Genomic DNA, 22530 nt, shown 5'->3' with positions numbered 1-22530 from the left:
TTTTATTAGCTGAAACGAGACACATGAAATTACAATCATAGTTATCAAAACAAAGCAATATATTTTATGAGTTTTATTGGATTGTTTTATAGCTATTACGCCACAATGTGAAAGAATTGCTGAGACGATTTTTTTCTAATGGCAAGTTTAATAGGACTGCTGATTATTTAAAAAAGGTAATCGATTTCAGTGCTTTCTTTTACATGCTTAAGGCAATCAGATCAGTGATTAAGAAACAAAGGACTACAATAAGTAGCATACAAATTAAAATACTTAAGAATGGGGATCCAGAATCACTTTATTGTCGATGGAACAAATCTCTGTGATTGTCTGAACAGTCATCCAGTTCAGAAGATAAAATAAGGCTTATTGAGAGCAGCATCAAACATCTAACAAACTGGCAGGATAATATCTGCTACAAAGAATATATTACTATCGATTTCTGTTCATTCCTTTGATACCTAAACTACACGTAGTGCCTAATAAAATACAAAGGATGCTTGAAATGACTAGTGTGATATAAACAGTCCTCTAAATCACACTACCTGGACTAAAAAACAACAACAACAACAAAAAAAACAGCATATACGGTAAACAATGCCTTTTGTACTCGGTTACAAAAAATATATATTAAAAATGCATAAAACAGTTGCCCTACAATATGTGCCATTGTGTCTCTCGGCATGGGTTTAGAAAGCTCTAAACTGAACGGGACGCTTTAAATCATTACCACTATCACACCAATTAAGTTCAGTATTACACTATTGCTAGCATACTGAGGTGAAAATAGCAAACTGCTGCTGTCTGGCGTTGTGCACACTCCTGGTGTGGGTGCCACATCTGTTTTTTACATAACCTTTATTACAAAACAAAGCCAAAAGCCAAATCAGAGCACCATTTTTTTGTCTTTCCATTATGGGTTGGCAATAAAACAAGAGTAACAATATGATTTTTCATTAAAAAACAAAAATGGACTGTACTTATTTAACACTGAGGTAATCTAACATGATTATTGATTAAAATATAACATTTTCCACATAATCCACAAAAATGTCAGCAGCAATCAATAGAGAAGACAGATGCTGAAACTCAAGTCCTTGTGGAGTGTTGTTTTTTTTTTGTATTAAAATTGTTTATAAAAGCTATTGCACACTCCATGAAAAAACACTACAATATTACACATAAAATATGTTCCTGAGTGTCTCATGGGTATAAATATACATGTAAAACACAATCAAGATACATTTAAAGGTCATAGCATACAGAATGAAGCTGTTCTCCCAATACTCTACAACTATTGTCAGCGTTTATAAAATGCATAACTGTCTGTGCAGTTATAAAAGTTTCAAGGGCTTGACGTTCAGCTTTAGCTCTCAGACTTGAATCTGTTTCTGCTTGTGAGCGGCTCCATCTCTACCATATGGTCTCTGGAGCCCCTGTTCTGCTCAACTGCTCTCGGGACGACAGTGGACCAGCGATCTGTTGGAAATTAGATTTGTTAGTTCATTTTTCAAACAAACATTTCTGTGTATTATGGATGTGCATCTCTATAACTGGGGCTGATGCTATAAGCATTTCAATGCATATCCAATGCATATCCAATGCATCTACTAGTAGTGCATCTACTAATAATTATATTTAAATAAATGCAAATAGGTTAGAAATTATGCATTGCGATGCAAATGCCAACTTTTACCCAGTGGAGATTTTTTTTTTTAATCGATGCATTGCATCGTTAAGTTTTATGCCAATGCAAATCCCTAATGTGTATGTATTTTGATCTATTACCGCGCAAAAAAAAAAGTTTCCAAGACTATTGGAGAACGTTTCACAAGAAAATACTATTTTAGTCTTTGTGTTTAATCTAATGCATGACCTGCCATTTCTTAAAAATTAATTTTTTTATTAATTAGCAATTTCTGAGTGAGATTTGTTATTGCACCAAGTTTTTTCACTGTAATATTGAAAAATGTATATCTGACAGTCAAAAAGCATTTTTTTAATTCTAAAAAAAGAATTGTTTAGGGGTTTATCTATGCGAAAAATCCTGTCTGCTCATTTACCGACCTCTTCGAAGGCCTCGTCCGCCCTGTGTCTGCTCGTAAAGGTCCTTCTGGCCTGGATCCTCTTTTATGATCCCCAGATTTTGATTCCAGTGGGACCACTTGACCTCGTCCACTCTATAGCACAGAGAATGAAAGCCCAAAACTGGGTTAGGCTGTAATTGAATAAATGAGTAGGTGATATCTTGTGGTTCTACCTGAAGCACCAGCGTTTGTCTGGCGTTCCATCCAAGCCCTTGCCCACAGTAACCATCTCTCCAACACGGAAATACCTCCGCAGACACACGGGGAAGGACCGCTCGATGTCCAGGATAGTAGTTGCCCACTGATGCAAACAAAAGGAAAATGACATGTTAGAGGAACCAGTGAATACGGAGGTAAAAGCTTTAGACGGTGATTTAGAAGTGACTGCTGTCAGATGTGCGCCAAAAGAAACCACTAAAACAAAAACACAAAAAAAAAAAGAGTTCACCTAAGAACTGTTATCATTCACTTTCTCACACTCATGTCATTCCAGCCCAGTTTTTTTCTTTTTTTTTCTCTCTTCCTCAAGAAAACACAAAAGGAGATTCTTCCTTAACTAACATGCATGAAAACAGGTGTTGGGAAAATTACTTTGCAAATGTTTTAATAGCTTTGATACCGTTTTTGAAATCAAATCTTTGCATAGCTATGACAAGAAACACTGGAAACCAACCATGCTTCGGGAAAAAAGCATGTACATAAATCCAAACAGGGTATAAAACTTGAATAAGCAATTCTTATTCTGTGCCCTAAACTCCTGAAACGTTTGTGTCTAGAGCAGTATATGCAATTTGTGAAAGAAATCAATCAAATCTGTTTATGTGTGAAAATATTCAGATTTAACCCCCTCTGTAAAGTGTTAACATTTTCACAAGTAACTGTAATTAAATTTCAAATTTAGTTACACTTTATTTTAAGGCGTCCTTGTTACAGTGTAACTATACATTTAAGTACTGAGTAATATGAATGAACTACATGTACTTACTAAAAGGTAAGGGCTAGGACTAGGGTTACTTGCACGTAATTATGCATAATTCATTGTTATTATATTTTAGCAAGTACATGTAACAAGGACACCTTAAAATATATATATTTTTTTCTCAGTAACTGTAACAGATTACAGCTATACTTATTTTTGTTAAGAATTTATGTCATTCTGTTACATGTAACTAGTTACTCCCCAACACTGACGATAATTCATACTGCCAAAAAAGGACACAAAATACGAAGTCATATGGAGCTTTTATGATACTTCTATGTCTGTATGAATTGCCATTTACTGTTGCTACATGGAAAATAAAATCTCTGACATTCTGCATTACATCTCGTGCTTCACAGAAGCAATTAAAATATATGGGGTGGAAATGACATGAAGAGTAAATGATGAGAAGAAATCCAATGTTTTGGTCAATTTTCCTTAACCTTTAGACTATCTATGTATATGACAGACTGCCACATTTGACCTTTCGTATACCCCTCACCTGCAGCTTCCAGATCTGCTTGCTCTCTTTGGACACCTGTCCCACTGTCTCCCCCATCAAAGCAATTAACATGTTGAGTAACAGGACGAAGGTGAGAATAATGTAGGTGACTAGAAGGATGAGGAAGACCACGGGATACTGTGCGCCTTTTAACATGCTGTCCAGCTCTCCGATGCCTATGGTCAGCTTAAACAAGTCCAACAGGAAATCGCTGAAGGTGTTTGTATCTCGGCATTCTGGGTATTTGGGGCAGGTACCATTACACATATTCTTTTCAGGGCAGATTTTCAGCAGTGACACTAAACCTGGGGCAGAATACAAAACGAAATAGAGACATTTTATTCCGGAAAATGTTTCCATAAAATACCAATAACTTTACGAATATTACTAGAGTACCTGATGCATAGCCGATCATGAAGAGCACGTAGACCAGGAGGAACCGGAACAAATCTTTGATGAGGATCTGAACAGAATATAAAAAATTTAAGACACAATGGGTAAAAGGAATGGTGTTAGGATTGTAGTCATTACTGGAAAGAAGACATGCTGTTTAACAATCAAGAAAACAGGATTTACATCTTGAATAAAATATTGTTGGGCGATAATATAGCATTAACTATATGCAAACCAGAAAAAGAAAACAATGCATGCTCTCATCTTCAGTGGACCTTACTAAACATAAAAGTACACTACAGTATATAGTGTGTGTTTATTTATGTATCTGTTCTTTCCAAATTTCTATTCTTCAAGGAATCCTAAAAAAAAAACGTATGTATGTTTGCATTAAAATATAAAGCAGAACAACTGTTTTCAACAGTAATAACAAGAAATGCTACTCTCGGAATATGAAAAGGGTTTCTGAAGGATCATATGACACTGAAAATTCAGTTTGCATCTCAGGAATAAATTACATTTAAAAATATATTAAAATAGAAAAATATTAATATACAATATTACTGCAATTTTACAGGTAGATTTGATCAAGCCTTGGTGAGCATAAAAGACTTCTTTCAAATACATGGCATATGTAATATTTTCTTTTACAAGCTTGGGGAAAAGGGCTAAACAAAATATTTGTTTCACTGAGACAAGACAGTCAGTAAAATCTTTCATAAAGACAGGTGAATAGAACGGTTCAATCAAATGTGCTGCATCCTGGTCTTTTCATACCTTCTGAATCATGATGCTGTACGTTCCAGTGAGTTTAAGGCCTCTGGTAAAATAGAGGGTGTTCATCCAACCTAACACTAGAGCAAACACCATCACAGAGACGTAGGCCTCAATCCCCGACACATACAGCGCTGCACTCACCAGAACCAACACGGAGTAGATGAAGCTGTGGAAACACAAGGGACTGACTGCTCAACAGGTAATGTGTTTGTCATCAACATACTTCACCTATTCAGGTTACCATTTGCTTTAGGTTACTGGCAACTAATTGTCAGCTCAAAATTGAGAACCTAACAAGCTGTGGCCTCTGGCTATTTTCGTATTTTGTGTTTATGAAGGTTACAGAACGTCTTTCGGGTTTCAATACGTAAGATTTGCTTTTCAAATGCAAAATGCCTCACTGGTTTAGCAATGCCATATATTAATTATAATTAAACATATCAGTGAAGCGCAGTCATTGCTTAGATCAGGGCTGTTTTTATGCAAGGAGATTAACTATTAAAACATGCCAAGAAAGGGTTCTGGAATCAATTAGACGCCTCAATTAAAAAGAGGGAGAAAACCGCCTTAGGGAAAGACATGGAGAGTAAAGGAAGACACAAAGAATGGAACCGAGTGTCTTACTAGAGAAGCTGAAAAGATCCATCAATAAATAAAGAATTCACCCCCGGGCACTTCTTCAGGAAAAGGTCCTTAATCTAAATCAGGGGAGAAAACCAAAAAATGCTGCTAAAGGCTTTCAGTGACAGCTGAGGAGTAAGAAAGAGTGATTTTGCGTTCCAAAACACACAATCTTTCCGCAAGCTGAGATGGAACTGTGATCTTACACATTCTAAATTATTCAAAATGATTAAAGCTTACATTTATTACGAAGAAGAAGACTCCAGAAGCCACGGTTATGATCTCGCCAGCCAAACGCACCTTGTCTTGTGTAGAGTTGTAGGGGTAAGGGGGCTGTGGAGGTATGAGATTTAGGAATAAACTACAGACCTGTTTATTAGCAGAAAGCATCTCTTATACAACATGAAATATCTTTTTAAAACAAAAAACATGAGCACCCATGTGTACACGATCATTCTGTAAGACTTTCTAAAGTGTCTCATGCTCACCAAGGTTGCATTTATTCCATCAAAAATATAAGACAGTTAAATTGTGAAATAATAATATTACATAAAAAATACATATTTTAATGTTTTTTAAATGCAATTTATTAATCAGATTAGTTTTCAGCATGATCTTTCAGAAATCATTTTAATATGCTGATTTGCCGCTCAAGAAACATTGATAATAAGAAATATTAAAATCAATTGTGTCGCTTGAAATAGAAATCTTTTGAAACATAATGTAGTATAAAACTAATCTTACTGACCCAAAACTTTTGACCAGAACTGCGTCAGAAACAATAAAAGGTGAGCATGAACTATTCATTGAAAAATAAATATGAGATCATAGAGCATATTTAAGCCTGATTTGAGCTAAAGAAGCTGAATTTAATTCTAATACCATTGTTTTTGTTATCTGATTGGTGAATTGACATAATGCCAAACGGCAAATCTTCACCAACCGTTTTAGAGAGTTCAGTCTCTTCCCGTTCAAGCAGATGGAAGATGCACTAGACTGAATGAGGCAAGGCCAAGACAGCAGCTGAGCAAACTGACTTGCCTTTAAGGGATTTAGATTGTACTCACTGTACCCGTGGATGGGCGATAGTAGGCCACAAGAGTGAAGATGATCATGGTGGCAAGGTAGGAAAACACACTGATGTAGAAGGTCACAGCGGCAAACTTTTGCCACTTGGCCCTCAGCAGCTCATTTATGGGTTCCACCGCCAGCATCTCATGGCGATTCTGAGGGCACGAATGACAAAACACATTAAAAATCACTGAAACTGGGATCATAATGAAGAGAGTTTGTTTGCTGTATTTTTTATACCATTTCCAAAAAATGCTTTTCTATACATTCACAACAACTTATTAATTCAATCACTGACCCTGCGCTGTCCAGGTCTGCAAGGCTTCTAATCTCATTATGGACACAGTCTATCTCCCTCACTTTCTTTTTTCAAATCTATCCACAAGCTCACCTCGATCCTGCTGTTGTAGACGAGTATCTCCAGAACAGAGACTTCCTCTCCGCAGGTTTCCAGTGAAGACAGATCATACAGGCTGGAGTATACCGGTCCATAAGCCCAGTCCTTAAACTTCCTGGAGAGATGTCGAGCCTCCTCATCTTTTATCTCTCTGCGGATGATGTGCTGGAACACCTGTGGAGCAAAATAAAACAACAGTTTCATTTATTTTAGTTTGTTTCGCCATTTCCTATCACACTTTCCCAATGCTTGTTTCTAATGCGGACATAAGGCAATCTAATACCCCGATTTTGCCCAGCTTGGCGGCCATCATGAGAGGGGACATGCCATCATCGTTGAGTACGTTCTCCAAGTTGCAGTCTGGGTAGAGTTTGGCACATTTAATGAGCAGCAAGTCGTACATCTTAGTGACGAAACGCGTGTTGTCCCGAGTGTTGTCTGCGATACGGACCAGGGCGTGCAGGACTGTGTTTCCCCTCGAGTCCTGCCTCCGCAGATCTGCCGCCTTGTGGCTGTTCTCGGTCAGGTAGTGCACCATGTCTGGTTGGTTTGTACAAGCTGCGAGTGAGAGAGGAAGCTCACCTGTGCAGGGAGAAAGAGACTTCAGTTATCAATGTCTGAATTGTAAAAAATCATTCCAACATTAGGTTGCACTTTATGTTAAGGTGTCTTTGTTACAGTGTAACTATACATTTAAGTACTGAGTAATATTAATTAAATACATGTACTTACTATATGGTTAGGGTTTGGCTTACGGTTACTTGCATGTAGTTATGCATAATTTATTGTTATTATAACAGTAAGTAAATTTAACATGTAACAAAGACACCTTAGTGTTACCCAACTTATTTTTACATACACTATCATTTACAAGTTTGGGGTTTAAAAATGTTCTAAATCAAATAATCAAAAAAAAAAAAATAATAACAATAATAATAATTATGCATTGTGGTTCCACAGAAATATTAAACATTGATACTAATAAGAAATGTTTCTGAAGGATCATGGGACACTGAGGACTGGAGTAATGGCTTTTAAAAATATCAGCATTGCCAGCAAAGGAAGAAATTTAAATATATTAAAGAAAACAGGTCACAATATTAGGCTTGGTTACTATTTAATAAATAAATAAAATCTAGACCATCACTATGGTTTATGTTGGTTTGGAGCTGGTTCAGCTGTTGACTGACCATCATAGCCCTATAACTCTGGTTGCAAAAGGTAGTTTTGCTGATCAAGCTTCTTAAAAAGCCTGATGAGGACCAGCATCCAAAACACAAAAACTGCAACCACCTGCCATCTTCTGTAGGATTCCTGCCCAACCATTAGACTCCAGTCTCCAGATGTCCCTTTTATCTATCATTTTCCTTAACTGAAAACCAAGATGAAGAATACAATTAGCCACTAAAAGTCAATCAGTCCTTTGCAGGGCTCTCCTGACAAATGCGCTTTGATCTAAATGTCACTATTTGTATCCAGTACTCAATTAGTGCTCGTCTCACGAGAACCATCTCAAACAGGAGAGAGAGAGAGCTGTTGCCAGGGGTGACAGATTATTTTCACGTCACTTCTTATAGAAATGCTTCACTCTCGTTGATTTGCACGCGCTCAGAGAGCGTTTAGCGTGACTGCTAAATCACATTAGCTGTCAGTGCACACAGGTTCACGAGAAGCTCCGCGGCGAATGACTCCCTTCGTGCTCAGATCAGCAGGGATTAAACACTGACAGCCGTGTCTAATACAAATGAAACTAATTTACAGGTGAATAAAAGAGAGATGGAGACTCCTGGCAGGGCACCAGAAAAGATAATCCTATTCTGTCATTCTTGGATTATTTTTAAATAGTTTTGCATCTTTCAATCAGTTCCAAACGCAGGCGTCTTGTTGTGAGGTTTAAAATATGCGAGATGTAAATGAGGCTCATGAATAGGGAATTCAGATTCTTCAGCTTGATTTTAAATCACGGCTTTGTAACGCTGACGTCCCGGGGGGATAAACTAATTTGAATATTTGACAAAAATGTAGGGGCAGGACTTACACATATTATCCAAAGATGACACTACTGAAGTAAAGCAGAGAGATTACATTTCGATAAAATAAATTACAAAAACAAACAGACTTTTCTTTGGGATAACTTGCACTAACGAGTCATGCACAAACGCGTGTAGAAGCATGTATCAAAGGGATAGTCCACCCAAAAAATAAAGCCATGCCATTATTTACTCACCTAAACCCATTGACCTCAATGTCAACACAACAGAAGTTTAGTTTCCAACATTCTTCAAAATATATGTTTTTGTGTTCCACAGAAGAAAGAAATGCACATGGGTTTGCAACAACATGAAGGTGAGCATTTTTAAGGTGGACTGTCCCTTTAAGACACAGCTGTAGTAACACACTCTTGTCAACAGGGGGCAGAATGTACGCAATTAACTTTTCAAGTATACTTCAGACCATCATCATGCCTCCAAATATAAGACATTTTACTGTATTTTCCGTTGCAAACACAAAGGCTCTATTCACTCTCTTCCATCCAACACCCGTTTCATTTGTGACATAATGTCTTGTTGGTTTTCCTCTAAGCTTCAGAAACCTTTTTACTCACAGCTAAACATTTAATGAATGTAAACTGTGTAATGCTTCTCACATTTGCCAACTAGAGAGAGGGTTTTAGGAAAAATCACCTGATGTTACTATGGTAAACACTGGGCAAAAATGTATAGGCTATTCACTGGCAAAGTAATAAAGGCTAGAATGCAGATGCTAACTATTCAAAAGCAATGTTTTTATAAATTATATAGTTACAGTAGTATTACAATTTAAAATCATGTTTTTGTTTCAATATATTTTCAAATGTAATTTATTTATATAATGGCAAAGCTGAGTTTTCAACAGCCATTCGTGTCACATGATCTTTCTAGAAATCATGATAATATGCTAATTTGATTCTCAAGAAATATTTTTTATTATCAATGTTAAAACGGTTGTACTGTTTAATATTTTTATGAAAACGTGATATTTTTATTTAAAATAACTTTTTATAGAGTAAAAAAATATATATAAAAAAATACACATTTTACATTATGCATGTATTTACACTCGTCACTTTTGATCAATTTAATGCTTGCTAAATAAAAGTATATTATTAATTTCTATAAAAAAAATTAAAAAACCAGTGACTGATAAAACCGGAAACGGAGCTTGCCACACATAACTTTGGGAGTTATAGTCTCCAACATGTTTTAATTATGTTGAAAGCTTTAAAGCCTAATGGTTAGAGCGTCGGACTCCCAATCGAAGGGTTGTGAGTTCGAGTCTCGGGCTGCCCACTGCTCCGGGTGTGTGCTCACAGTGTGTGTGTGTGTGTGTGTGTTCACTGCTCTGTGTGTGTGCATTTCGGATGGGTTAAATGCAGAGCACAAATTCTGAGTATGGGTCACCATACTTGGCTGAATGTCACTTTCACTTCACTTTCATTAAGAGCAGGTTGGATTCCTCATCGCTCACAATAAAGATTGTTTAAACCTTTCCAAAACTAGCATCACCAAACTCACCAAAGTAGAAGTATCCCCCCTCCTCTCTGGGCTGAAAGAAGCGGCCCCTGGCCTGAGCATGAACATCTGCCCCCTTCTCCACCAGAAGCTCCACGTACTGTTTGCATCGTCGTTCTATGGCGATATGCAGTGCGGTCTGACCTACGGACACACACATTTATATTATAAATGAAGATGCCAGTGAAGAAGCAGTTCATCACATGATAACCAAAACTAAACCAAAACTGTAACATTACAGGAAAACCTATATCTATGATACATCTTAACAGACAGGGCAGCGGGAACTGGCATGATAATATTAGACACTATCAACTTATCTTACTTGCACAAGAGGAAGGATTGCATTATTAAAAATTAGGCAATCCGGCTCATGTTGTGTCTAGAGCCTGTAGCTTTGTAACGGATGTTTGTGTGAGAGCTCTATAGGACGACATAAACACGTTTTGTTAATCTCTCTCTTCAAATGACGTCTGCTTCTTAGATTTAGATTAATGAAAACACTAAGACTATCCGGGTTGCATGTTTTGCTGTTCAGCTTCTGATTTGCTTTAGCTATTAACATCCATGTTTAGCAGTGATCCATGTGTCCTCAGTTTGAATAGACTGCCACCCTCTGTCCATATTTACAAAACAATTAGGATTCATATCTTAATGTGTGCATGAACAACAATGAATGCATCAGCGGTGCACGGTAGTGACATTCGTCCTAGTGACCGTGACTAAAATTCTTGTATTACTGACACTTTATGTCTTTTTATTGTCCACAGATTTAACAGAATAATAAAAGATGCATAAACTTAAAGTCTAAGCAAGGAAGGAAGCATTAGATCACATACTTGGCTGAACTAAGGAGAAAGGAATCATCTCTAATGACTTGCTTTTAGTAGTTCAGTATATTTGAATGCTTTTTGGCAGTGAAATCTGCAGACTGACAGAATTAGAGATATATACTTTACTGCCTGGAGGCCTGGGACAAACACTACTAAACAAACTGAACCAATGTGAGAGTGATTGTTTCCTGACGAAATAAGAAGAAGTTACATACAGTCTGCCACAAGTACATTATTGTACTTGGAGAACTATAACATCCCGTTATTAATAATGCTGTTATTACAAACCTGGCATGCACAGCAAGAATGAAAATAAAAACAGAATATATATATATACATATATATATATATATATATATATATATATATATATATATATATATATATATATATATATATTTAAAAAAATAATGTAATATTAATAATATGCTGCCATGCAAAAGTTTGCAGTCTGATTTTCAAACATTTCTGAAAGAAGTCTCTTATGCTCACCATGTCCACATTTATTTGATCAAAACTACAGTGAAAACAGTAATATTGTGAAATATTATTCCAAATTTAAAATAACTGCTTTCTATTTTAGTATATTTTAAAATGTAATTTATTTCTGTGATGGCAAAGCTACATTTTCAGCAGCCATAACTCCAATCTTCAGTGTAAAATGCTCCTTCAGAAAAAAATGTGGTCCTCAAGAATTTTTTTTTTTTAAATTAAGCAGTTATCAACATTGATACTAATAAGCAAAACTTAATTCATTTATTTATTAATTTTTGATTAGAAAGTTCAAGGAAACTGCATTTATTTGAAATATACAAATTAGCGCTGTCTGACAATTAACCACGATTTATTGCATCCAAAATAAATAAATAAAAATTTCCATAATATATATATATATATATATATATATATGTGTGTGTGTGTGTGTGTGTGTACATTTATTATGTACAGTATATATATATATATATATATATATATATACACACACACACACACACACACAGCAAATATTTAGAAAATATTTGCATGTATATATTTATATTCGTAAGATTATATCATATATAAATATATTTCATAAATAAATATTTTTCCTAAATGTACACATGGATGTCTGTGCATTTATATATACACATAATATATACATAGTACACACATATGTTATGTAAACAAAAACTTATTTTGGATGCGATAAAATGCGATTTAATTGTTTGACAGCACTAATAAAAATCTTTTGTAGCAAAGTAAAAGACTTTACTCTCATATGTACTTAATGAATAAAAGAAAACATTTATTTAAAACCACAAACTTTTAAAAAGAAGAATATATAAATATTTTAATATCTAATTGGCATTTTAGCTACTAGGCTTCAGCACTGAATACTGTGACGTAAAATATTCATCCTTTTTTTACTAGCAGAAGGAAAGGTAAGTTATGAAGTGCACCAGGTGTGGCATTGGCAAATTCAAATACCCTAAACAGGCCACAGAGGAACAGCGTTAAATCCAGCAGTGCTTGTGTGGACTCTTTGTACTGAACAGGGTGTGGACGGCAGGAAAGCCAATGCTAACTCTGGGGTAACTTCTCTAACATTGAGCTCAGTCAAAAGCACACATGAAACTCCACCTTCCTGCTCATATTTCATCAACCTGCTCAGGGCGGCCCTGGAAGCTGCTCAGAGTAAATGTTAGCTCACACCACAGATTTTGTAAACATTTTAGACAACTGAAGCTTGAAAACTGGTTCTGACATCTGGCATTTTTTTGTGTTGAATCCGGTCAGTCTTAATTGGTTGGAGGACTCACCCCTATAATACACATCTCTGAAGGGCGTGTTGATGAACTCCCTGAGGTTTCCCGTCTGTTCGGCAATGTCCATTAACACAGGGATAGTGTCGTTGTGACCACTGTGCAGGTTCAGAAGTGCTTTCGGCAGGCAAGTCTTCCCCGTAGAAGGTTCTAGAGAAAGTACAGGAAAGAACATCAACTAGATTTTTGAGTCTGTCCCACGTACGTATGATATTTTGGCTCCTAGATATGTCTTGCGTCCATCTTTCAATGCAAAGCAAGGCAAGTTTATTTATACAGCACATAGCACATATAGGCTCACCAGACTTCTATGGAGTTTTGTTTGGCTTTTTTAAAATTCCAGCAAGTGCAAATTTTGGTATTGATTACTTCGAAAATCAAGAGAGAAAAATGTACACATCACGGTTTCATAATCTGAAGTATGAAAGTAATAGCAATGCTTCCTTTCCTTCATAAAGGTATCAAATGTTCCTCTAAATCCTGATTCACTCGTGGATCAAGTGAGATTTTTTTTTCTTCGTTATTTATTTTTAGCCAGGGTTATCTGTTTGAACCCCTCAAATAGAATCCTTCATTCCATTTGTGACAGTTTGCTGTGATTTCTTACAGCTCTCGGTTAAAAGTTTGCTTGACCCTTTGAGGGTCAGGAAGCAGAAATACGAAATACACATCAGCTGATATTATAGTATTTCCTTTGCTAAATGAAAAAGGCAGCAAAAGCCTATAGGGTTGTGATAACATCGGATATTTAGGGACACACCCTATTGATTTCACACTTTTTAATAAAAAATTGGGATAGGAAAGCAAAATGTAACAAAAATAGTCTTTTTTTTTCTAGTAAAACAGCCAAGAACATCGTAGTTCAATCGTTTTCTATTTATACTCTGTTTGCTCAATAGACTAAACCATTCCCAGAATGCACCTTTGAACTCCTCATCTGTCAGCCGCTTTTCATTTGACTGAAGATACTGCAGGAGACCATCCAGAGCTCTTCTATCTGCTCGAGATACGGCTTCAAACAACAGCAAGCGGTTGAAGACTTTAAGAACAGGGGGGTCCGGGGAACCCTCGTCGCATGACATCTCAATCTGCACCTTCCTGCAGGGGGAAACATACACTGTTAGAGGAACTTTAAAGATTACGACTCCATTTAAAAGTGCACCAAGTATCTTTACGTTTCACTGTCCCAAACTGACATAGACTGAATTGTAAGAAACGGCTGGTTGTGATGTAAATCTCTTATTATCTTAACTCAGTGGAGTCTTCATCTCATACGAGTATGATCATTTAAGCACTATTAAACTCTTTTTGAAGAAACATTACTTTTTGCACCTATGAACATTTGAACAAATATGAAATTGTACAGGGCATTCACGAAAACATTGAGGTGTAATGGAACCACCCAACCTGCAGAAGTCCTAATGGACTTTGAAAAAGCTTCCACAAATAAGTCTACTGTATGCACTAAGGGAGAAACTGACTGCCTAGCAGACCTCAAAATAAACATTACCACAAAAGCTTTCATGGAAACGACAACAGACTTTCATTTACCCCACTGTACATGATCAAGAGTGCAAAATCATGAGTAGACTTTCCTCAGCATGGAGCATAAAACATGTAAAGCATTCAGAGGAGAAATGACCAGTCTCACCACAATTAGAGCAATTGTTTTTTATATTCTGATCTGTAAACAATGTGGGATTACAAATGTATAAAATGTTAAATCTAGGTTTCAACGTAATAGCATATGAACTGAAAACGTTTTGATATACATTTTGAGGTAAATCTGAGGTGTCTGAGATAATGTCCTTTTGTCTTTGTGCTCTTCCTTGCCATTTGGCTTTTTAAGCTTAAGACACAGCTGTGCCTTTCGACTCTATGATAATGTGAAGGTATCAGCGATACTGTCAGGCACCTCTGTATTTAATTGACACTGATATGCTGACAAGATCAAAGATGGGAAGAAGGCCAGTATCAGGCTGATCCCTGTAGTCAATTTGCATACTTTGTTTAGGCTGTCTCCACCTCTGTGTATCCCACCCCCTTAAAATGTATAAAAACTACAATGTCTTAAGGACAAGTTAGACTTTTGATGACACGCAGAGCGTTCTCAATAAAGAATCCTGCTGAAGATTACCCAAGAGTCTCCTGGTCTTCATTTCTGAGTTCCCAACAACAACTTTAAGCTACATTTAAGTATTGTATGAAAGGTGCTATACAAATAAATATTTATGACTATTAAGAACCTCCAAACATTGCAATGTTATGAAACATTTCACAACGGATACAACAAGTACTTATTTCATAATAAGCAGTCTTCAAACCACAGTCTGCACTCTGTCACCCAATAAACAATGTGCCCCTCTCTGTTTTAAGATTCCAGAAGGTAACTGTAAACACTTGAATGATTTTTTTGGTTTTGGGGGTAGCAGTCCCGGCTCACTTGCAGTCCCAGGTAATCAAACATTTAACAACTTGTATTTCTTTAAGTGTAAAAGAAAGATGGTGTGTTATATTAGATATAAATATTATATTAGGACATTAAGTATTATTAAATATAATAAATATACCATAACTATTATGTTTATTTATATTTCAACACAGTAATGTTATGGAAAACAGCAACTTTTAAAAAGTTTAAAGAGTATTAATCATATAAATGACCAGCAGAAGGTGCAACTTATCTGAGAAAGGTTATTTACCACCTAAAAAGCATTTTGGCTGTGGTTTAACAGTTAGTGCATGTGTTTGGGCAATGCAAAATTTTCCTCGTCTCATTCCCCTCTTTCATATTTTCCTCCACTAATGGATCAATAAAAGTTGCCCAAATATAAAACGAGTGAGAAGCTATGCGTCTCACCCTCGTGGGAGTTTCTTCTTGCGTTTTTTCTGGTTGTTGATCTCCCTACATGAGCCGTAGTCAAACAGGGAGTCCATAGGTGCTTTCTTGGGCCCAGGTGCCACTGGATACTCAGACTTGGTGGACTCAAGAAGGTCCATGGGGTTAGGAACTCCCTTTTTAAAGGCCCCTGGGAACCTTATTCGCGAGTTCTGCTTGTTATCATTCTGTTGTCCAGGTCGAGCTGAATCCTGGGCTGGCTGTGATCCATCATCATTGTCCAGAAGTTCTGCCAGTGAAGACATGGGGAAGCTGGGATCCCCATCTGTTGAAGTGTCCTTACCCTCTGATGGGTCCTCAGCAGCGGTCCCAGATGGTGAGGAGACTGAGTTTGACTCTGTCGTGGCCAGACGATAACGCTTTAGTAGAGCGGAAGCGGACAAACCCTGCTGAAAGGTCAAAAATGGATTGAGTAGACATTAAATGCAAGAAAAACAATTACTCTGGAATGTGCTGTAGACTTCAAAGTTAATCATTTAAATGGAAAGTAATTGAAATTTCAGCTAGGCAACTATCTTAACCGATATGGAATACTTAATTTGATGCTTGCTTAATGGAGCTTGTACAGAGAACAATCGAAAAATATACAGTTACTTGAAGTGGTCAAAGTTCATTTTCCCAACTGTAGGCTATTTAATTAGTATTCTTGAAACCTGATAATTTGCTCTTCTGGTCTGATTATATAAATTATACTGCAGGAGCAGGTAAAATTGGAAATAGCATTGCTGCTACCAGGAAGTGTTCGGTGTTTGTTCCTATGAATGCTGTTTTTAACAAATGTTAAAAAGGGCCCAACTTAATGAGAATGCATACAGTTTTGCCTTGCTACTGTTTCCTTCTAACTTGCTCTGCTGAGGTCTGAAAAAAAATTAACTTTAAAAAATGTATTTCTATGATAAAGATGTCATTAGAGCGGTTTTACAGCTGAAGGGCATCTTGCAACGTCAACACTGAGCTGACTCAAACTGAAAAATGACATGCACTTGGTAGAACCGCTGAACTGAACTCGTTTCAAATATGAAATTGATTTCTCGTCATAGAGCTGCTTTAAAGCTGAATCGGAATTGTCTCAAACGTTGTTTCCATAACTGATTCTGCTATTTTCTCTCTAAAGCTGTAAAATCTAAATCTGTATTATATCACAATAGAAATAAAAGTGATTTTACACTCTGTCTCTGTTTTAACCTTCAACAAATCGACTTCAGCATGAACAAACTAAACGTGAACTAAAGACTGAAAACTCTGCAGGAGAGATGCATTCCAATAAAAAACATTCCTGGAATCTGCACTTGACTGTGAAATCAAGGGAACAAAATGAAGATGCATACCAGAAATAAGGCTCCTGAAGTCATTTTTATCCTGCTGGTACTACTAAACAACCTTATGAACCTGGTTTATTTTTTATTTTTTACTTTCTCTCTTCTAATAGCATTTAATAAGTTAAATAGGGTGTGCTTTTGTCAGGTATCTCTCCCATGTAGCTTCTTTCTCCAGCAGAGTCAAGGATACCTGCTTGTGTCCTGACTTTAATTAGCAGTACTATATTACTGTACTTTGTTGCGGTTTGCTAGTTTACCACTACACATATCTGCTTCCTTTCAGTGTAACCTGATGGAATCCTTTTAACAAAAAGTTCTATTTTATTAATACATTTTGTGTATGACCACCTTTAAATTGCAGTCAAGTCCGAGTTGGACAACTTTCTTACGTTGTATGTATACATAAAAGTTGGCATTGCCAATGAGGACTCTTTCCAAACATCTGCTGTAACTTTGAGCTGTTAATCAAAAGCAGTTCTTACCTTCTGAAAGCCTTAAAAAATTTTGCGAGACATTCTGCACTGCAATGATGGCTTGAGGACAATTTGAAATCAGGCTTGGACATAATTAAGTAGAAACACATAGGCTACTTACTTCAGTCATTTCTTTGTATGCTATGTGCACTTCCTCGATGCCAAATTACTCCTCTGGGGAGCTGGAAAGTGTCAGGAGGTCTGCAGGAACACAAACAGTCCTGGAGGGAAAAAAACAATACCAGTGTTTAAAGAAGACAACTGTCAAACTGGAACTCAGCAAGAAACATGTTGTAAGATCCATGTCTGCTGACCCATGTTCCCACAGCTTCTGAAACCATGGTAAGCACATTGTGAAACCCTGTCAGCCAACATGACATGCAGCTCTCAGAGCTAATTTGTGTACTGTGGGTTTGTCTATCCTAGTTCAAGGTTTTCTACCCCACCCTCTTATATTCTTGAATTTCGGTTTTAATTTGTTACATGTGTTCTGAAGTGATTTTGAAAGCCTGGTACTGTTGCTGTGAACCTGCATTGTAAATTGGATTGGGTTTGTTTTAAATTATGTGTGTGATTTGCAATCCTAATCCATTAACTGAACAAACATATGTAAACATATGCAATGTAATTCGACACCATATGATAAGTACCACTACAGACAGGTGAACAAATATTACATGTGTGAATGCAAGGCCAGGAAAAAAAATAAAAAATAAGAATCATAAATCATGCAAAAGGATTTAAATTTATTAAAACAAAAATTTAGCTAATTTTCCCCTTAACGGATACTTTGGTGCCCATGCATTTAAAGTTTTGCATTTAAACCCCTCTATTCACCCCATATATCCCCTCCGTATATCCCACTCCAGTCCCTTTGTCCATGTCACAATCCATCGTGGGATTCATTTCAGTCCTAAATTGATTCTCTCATTTGCCAGAAAAGACATGACTCACAATCCCTCTGTCCTATTCTCTTCACAGTTTGAGGGTAACTTCCTCCATTGCATCCAAGTACAGTTAAGTCTGAATTCCCGAGACACTGGATGATGACAACATAAAAAAAAAACCCTATTGCTGATGTTACAGAAAAAAATCCCTGGATGCTATATTTTTTTGTATGAACACAGCAGCGTGAATATCTACTTTTGTGTTCCACATATGATAGAAAGTCCATGGTTTGCAATGACATGAGGTTTAGGGTTAGGTGATGATTAAAATCAACCCATAATTTGGCAATATGTGTCAGTGCCATCTTCCAGGTTTCGGTATTTCAGTGATGACAATCACTGGTCCTGTTCAGACATGTCTGAGTCGCTCCACAACTCCTCTGAGAGAAAGTTTAAGAGTAATCCCAAACAAGGTTTACTTATTGTAGAATTAAATGCTATTACAAGACAAATTCTCCAATTTTAGGCTGGAATAAATAGGGTTGCAAAAAGGTGGACAATTTCTGGAAACTTACATAACCTTTCCGGAATTTTTGGAAACTTTTTAACATTTTTCCTCCCCTTTGCAACCCTAGAATACACTACAAGACTTTTGCCCAAATTGCGTCACTGATTTACACAAGATGACATTAGTTGTCTCAAGTCAGAGCCAGTCTGTAATTTTTGACCAGTTGGGATTTGGCAGATTTCAAAGGAAACTGTGTCGTGTGTAATGGGCACATAATCAGATTTTTTTTTTTTTCAGCTTCATACTTTATTCCATTCAATCAGAGGATATCTAACATGTACGATATTTTGAGCACTTTTTAGAACACATATTGTTATCATTCATCAAGCATCTCCAAAGTGCATGCTTCTCTGTGAGTTTTTTTTTGTTTTGTTTCTGTTAATTTTTACTTATAATATAAATAAACCAACTTTAACATTTTTGGACCACTTGAGATGTTACGACCCACCTTGAAACATAGCATATTTCGATGTATGGACAGTCTTTCTGTGTTCAGAAAGATAAGTGATCCTAAGTTGTTTAATGTGTGAGTGTTTCTCTGTAACCACAAAATAGCCATGTATATGATGCCTATATTGCAGACATTTCAAAAGTAATGCACTGCATTCCAGTCTTAAGACTACAGTTCAGTATGAAAAGTTTTCATCTGCTCCTCCTGTTTACTTAAGCAGATGATGGAAAATCTAGCACAAGCCTCCACAGTGACTGCCCCTGTCCCGGCAGGCGCTATCCAAATACTGGCTACAGCAGTACCTCTGCCTTGTCCCGACCCCAATACAGTCCATTATTTATCACCACAGAGAGTGAAAGCAGAGCAGTAGACGTTTTGATAAGCTGTGATAACATGGAAGTGCGATGGATTAAGTCATCTTATTGTGTTTTAGGAATTGGAGGGTGCAATGGTAGTGCATCAAAATGCCTATCTACATAGAATAGCATTAGATAACAGCTGGAAATGACAGACTGCATCTCCATGCTCCCAGAGGGAGATCTATGCTTTCTTTTCCATGTCACAAGGATAAGGTCTCCAAAGAGCCAAACAGCTGGGATCTAACTAAAAATGAGGCTGTGGGAAACATTTCAAAAATTTCAGTCAAAGAGCATTGAGTGCTGGTTCTTTTGACAGTTCAACCACAGTTTTGAGCTCATGAAAAACGACAGTAAAACTTGTAACTTTAAGAAGTCAAAAGACAAAAAGCTTGATTAACATCTGTGCATGTCAAACAGGTTCTGCTGATACAGATAACAATATGACTAGGAAATAATCAGGTATAGCGGCAAGAGGAAGTTGTTACTTTTTACATTCTAAATGATTCTAAACTGTTCTAAAACTGTTTCATGATGATTTTAAATCTCCCAACATTCTCACAACACAGTTCTACAACTCTATCACACGTCATGGATTTCAAAAGTTGCTCACCTGTAAAAACAAATGAGCTAGACGTTTCTTCTTAGACGCAGAATCAGTAGTTATTCCGTTTATGAGGTCAGATTCGTCCCTTTATTCTTCAGGTAGGATCCGTGTAGCTTTGGAAACGGATTCATCTTTCCCCCTCGGTGTTTAATACAGACACTGAGACAGAAGGACTGCAGAAGTAGCGTTTTGATTTCCCACCGCCTACTGAATGGAAACCTGTAGAAATGAGCGTTAACTCAGCACAGGGGTGTGGAACTCCTTCAGAGTCATAGACGTAAGAGACTAATGTTATTTTACGTCTCAAGCGCAAGCAAACACAATCTTCACAGTCTAACTTATGAACTCGTGCCAATTTACTTGGAAAGTCTTGTAGACATTCACCGTCTATTTCATAAACTACTGATATGCTAGCTGTAATATTAGCAGAAAGTAACTTTCTTTCTTTCTTTTAAAGCCTTTAGAAAATAAAACATAGTATACCGTTATATTATAATATATAATATTGTTCATATTATATTGTATTCACTGTTTCATGCTGTGAAAAATGAGGTGTATCATAACAAGTATGACCGGTTTGGCTAATTTGCATGGCTTGGTCTTTTGTTGTCGAGCGTTTACACGTAAACTGTTGAGAACTGCGCCCTCTTGAGTTCTTTTGAAGAGAAATTGGCCAGCTCATATTTGTTTTCAATATTAGTGACTTTATAAAGACAATATAACTTATTAAACACTATTATTAAAATAAATAATTTACAGTATATTTTTACTTCCCGCATCTTTGAATTCAGTTCAGATTAATGTGTTAATTGTTACTAAAAGTAGTGTTAATATTAAACATCTTTAAAAAATGTTGATTAACACTTCAGATAACCTCAAAATGCATGTGCAACTTTAATGCAAAAACTACATTTCCACAGACTTTTATTAATTTATAAGTAGCTCTTATTTGTTATGTTAATGTATTTTTGAATTCAGAGATGGATTTCAAGCACACAGTTATATGATGGCTTAATATGCATTTACATATAGAGGAAAAGTATGGTTATACTTGAGGAATAAAAATATAAACGTCTTTTTAGCACAGCCGAAAAACTACTTACACAAGGTTTTGATTTTAATAATATTTTAAAGAGACTACACATATATGAATATATCCATAATGTTACCAGCAGACTGCAGACACAGCACCCAAATGCTTTCCTCCTTATCTCTGGTGATTTTAATCATGCCTCCCTGTCCTCTATTCTGCCCACTTTTAAGCAGTATATCACTTGTCATACCAGGGACAATAAAACACTGGACTTATTGTATACAAACACTAAGGATGTATACACTTCTGCTCCTCTTCCCCCCCTGGGAAGATCTGATCACAACCTGGTGCACCTCATGCCTGTGTATAAACCTCTGGCATGCAGGCAGACAGCTGTGACCCACACAGTGAGAAAACGGTCAGAGGAGGCGGAGGAAGCCTTGAGGGACTGTTTAGAAAAGACCATATGGGATGTCCTGGTAAATGATCACGGGGAGGATATCAATAGTTTGACAAACTGCATCACAGACTATATTAACTATTGTGTGGAAAACACTGTACCCAACCAAACCATACGGTGTTTTTCTAATAACAAGCCGTGGATTACTCCGGATATAAAAGTGCTCCTGAGGGAGAAGAAGAGGGTTTTTAGGTCGGGAAATAAAGAGGAGCTAAAAATTGTGCAGAGGGAAGTGAGGAAGAAGATCAGGGATGGTAAATGCAGCTACAAGAGGAAAATGGAGGACCAGCTGCAAAATAACGATGTAAGAGATGTCTGGAGGAGCCTGAATACCATCTCTGGGTATAAAGTCACCACACCTCAACCTGAGGTGGACCATCAGTGGCTGAATGACCTGAATATCTTTTTTAACAGATTCTACAAGGCATCTGCGCCTCCCATTTTACAGACACCCCTTACGAGCA

At 36.7% G+C, this 22530-nt stretch overlaps 1 protein-coding gene across 2 annotated transcripts; it reads right to left on the bottom strand.

Moving 5' to 3' along the window:
• Nucleotides 1-280: 280 nt before the first annotated feature.
• On the bottom strand, nucleotides 281-20946 carry LOC127958769 (transient receptor potential cation channel subfamily V member 4). 2 transcript variants are annotated; one of them, XM_052557739.1, is made up of 17 exons: nucleotides 20580-20946; nucleotides 17826-17925; nucleotides 15874-16298; nucleotides 13936-14111; nucleotides 13011-13163; nucleotides 10382-10522; nucleotides 7111-7409; nucleotides 6822-7001; nucleotides 6427-6585; nucleotides 5600-5692; nucleotides 5363-5436; nucleotides 4739-4904; nucleotides 3965-4031; nucleotides 3569-3873; nucleotides 2261-2388; nucleotides 2068-2180; nucleotides 281-1479 (listed from the first exon to the last, which is right to left on the bottom strand). In XM_052557739.1, the coding sequence occupies exons 2-17, from the start codon at nucleotides 17832-17834 to the stop codon at nucleotides 1367-1369; spliced, it is 2601 nt and encodes an 866-aa protein (XP_052413699.1). In that variant the 5' UTR covers nucleotides 17835-17925; nucleotides 20580-20946; the 3' UTR covers nucleotides 281-1366. The 2 variants fall into 2 exon arrangements, with proteins under 2 accessions (XP_052413699.1, XP_052413698.1); XM_052557738.1 differs by having other exon boundaries at nucleotides 15874-16301; nucleotides 20580-20945.
• Between the last annotated feature and the right edge of the window lie 1584 nt (nucleotides 20947-22530).

The sequence above is a fragment of the Carassius gibelio genome, chromosome B5 (assembly GCF_023724105.1).
Source record: "Carassius gibelio isolate Cgi1373 ecotype wild population from Czech Republic chromosome B5, carGib1.2-hapl.c, whole genome shotgun sequence".
In the NCBI taxonomy this organism is placed as follows: Eukaryota; Metazoa; Chordata; class Actinopteri; order Cypriniformes; family Cyprinidae; genus Carassius; species Carassius gibelio.
The sequence above is the reverse complement of the archived record's forward strand: the minus strand, read 5'-3'. Positions and strand labels throughout refer to the sequence as shown.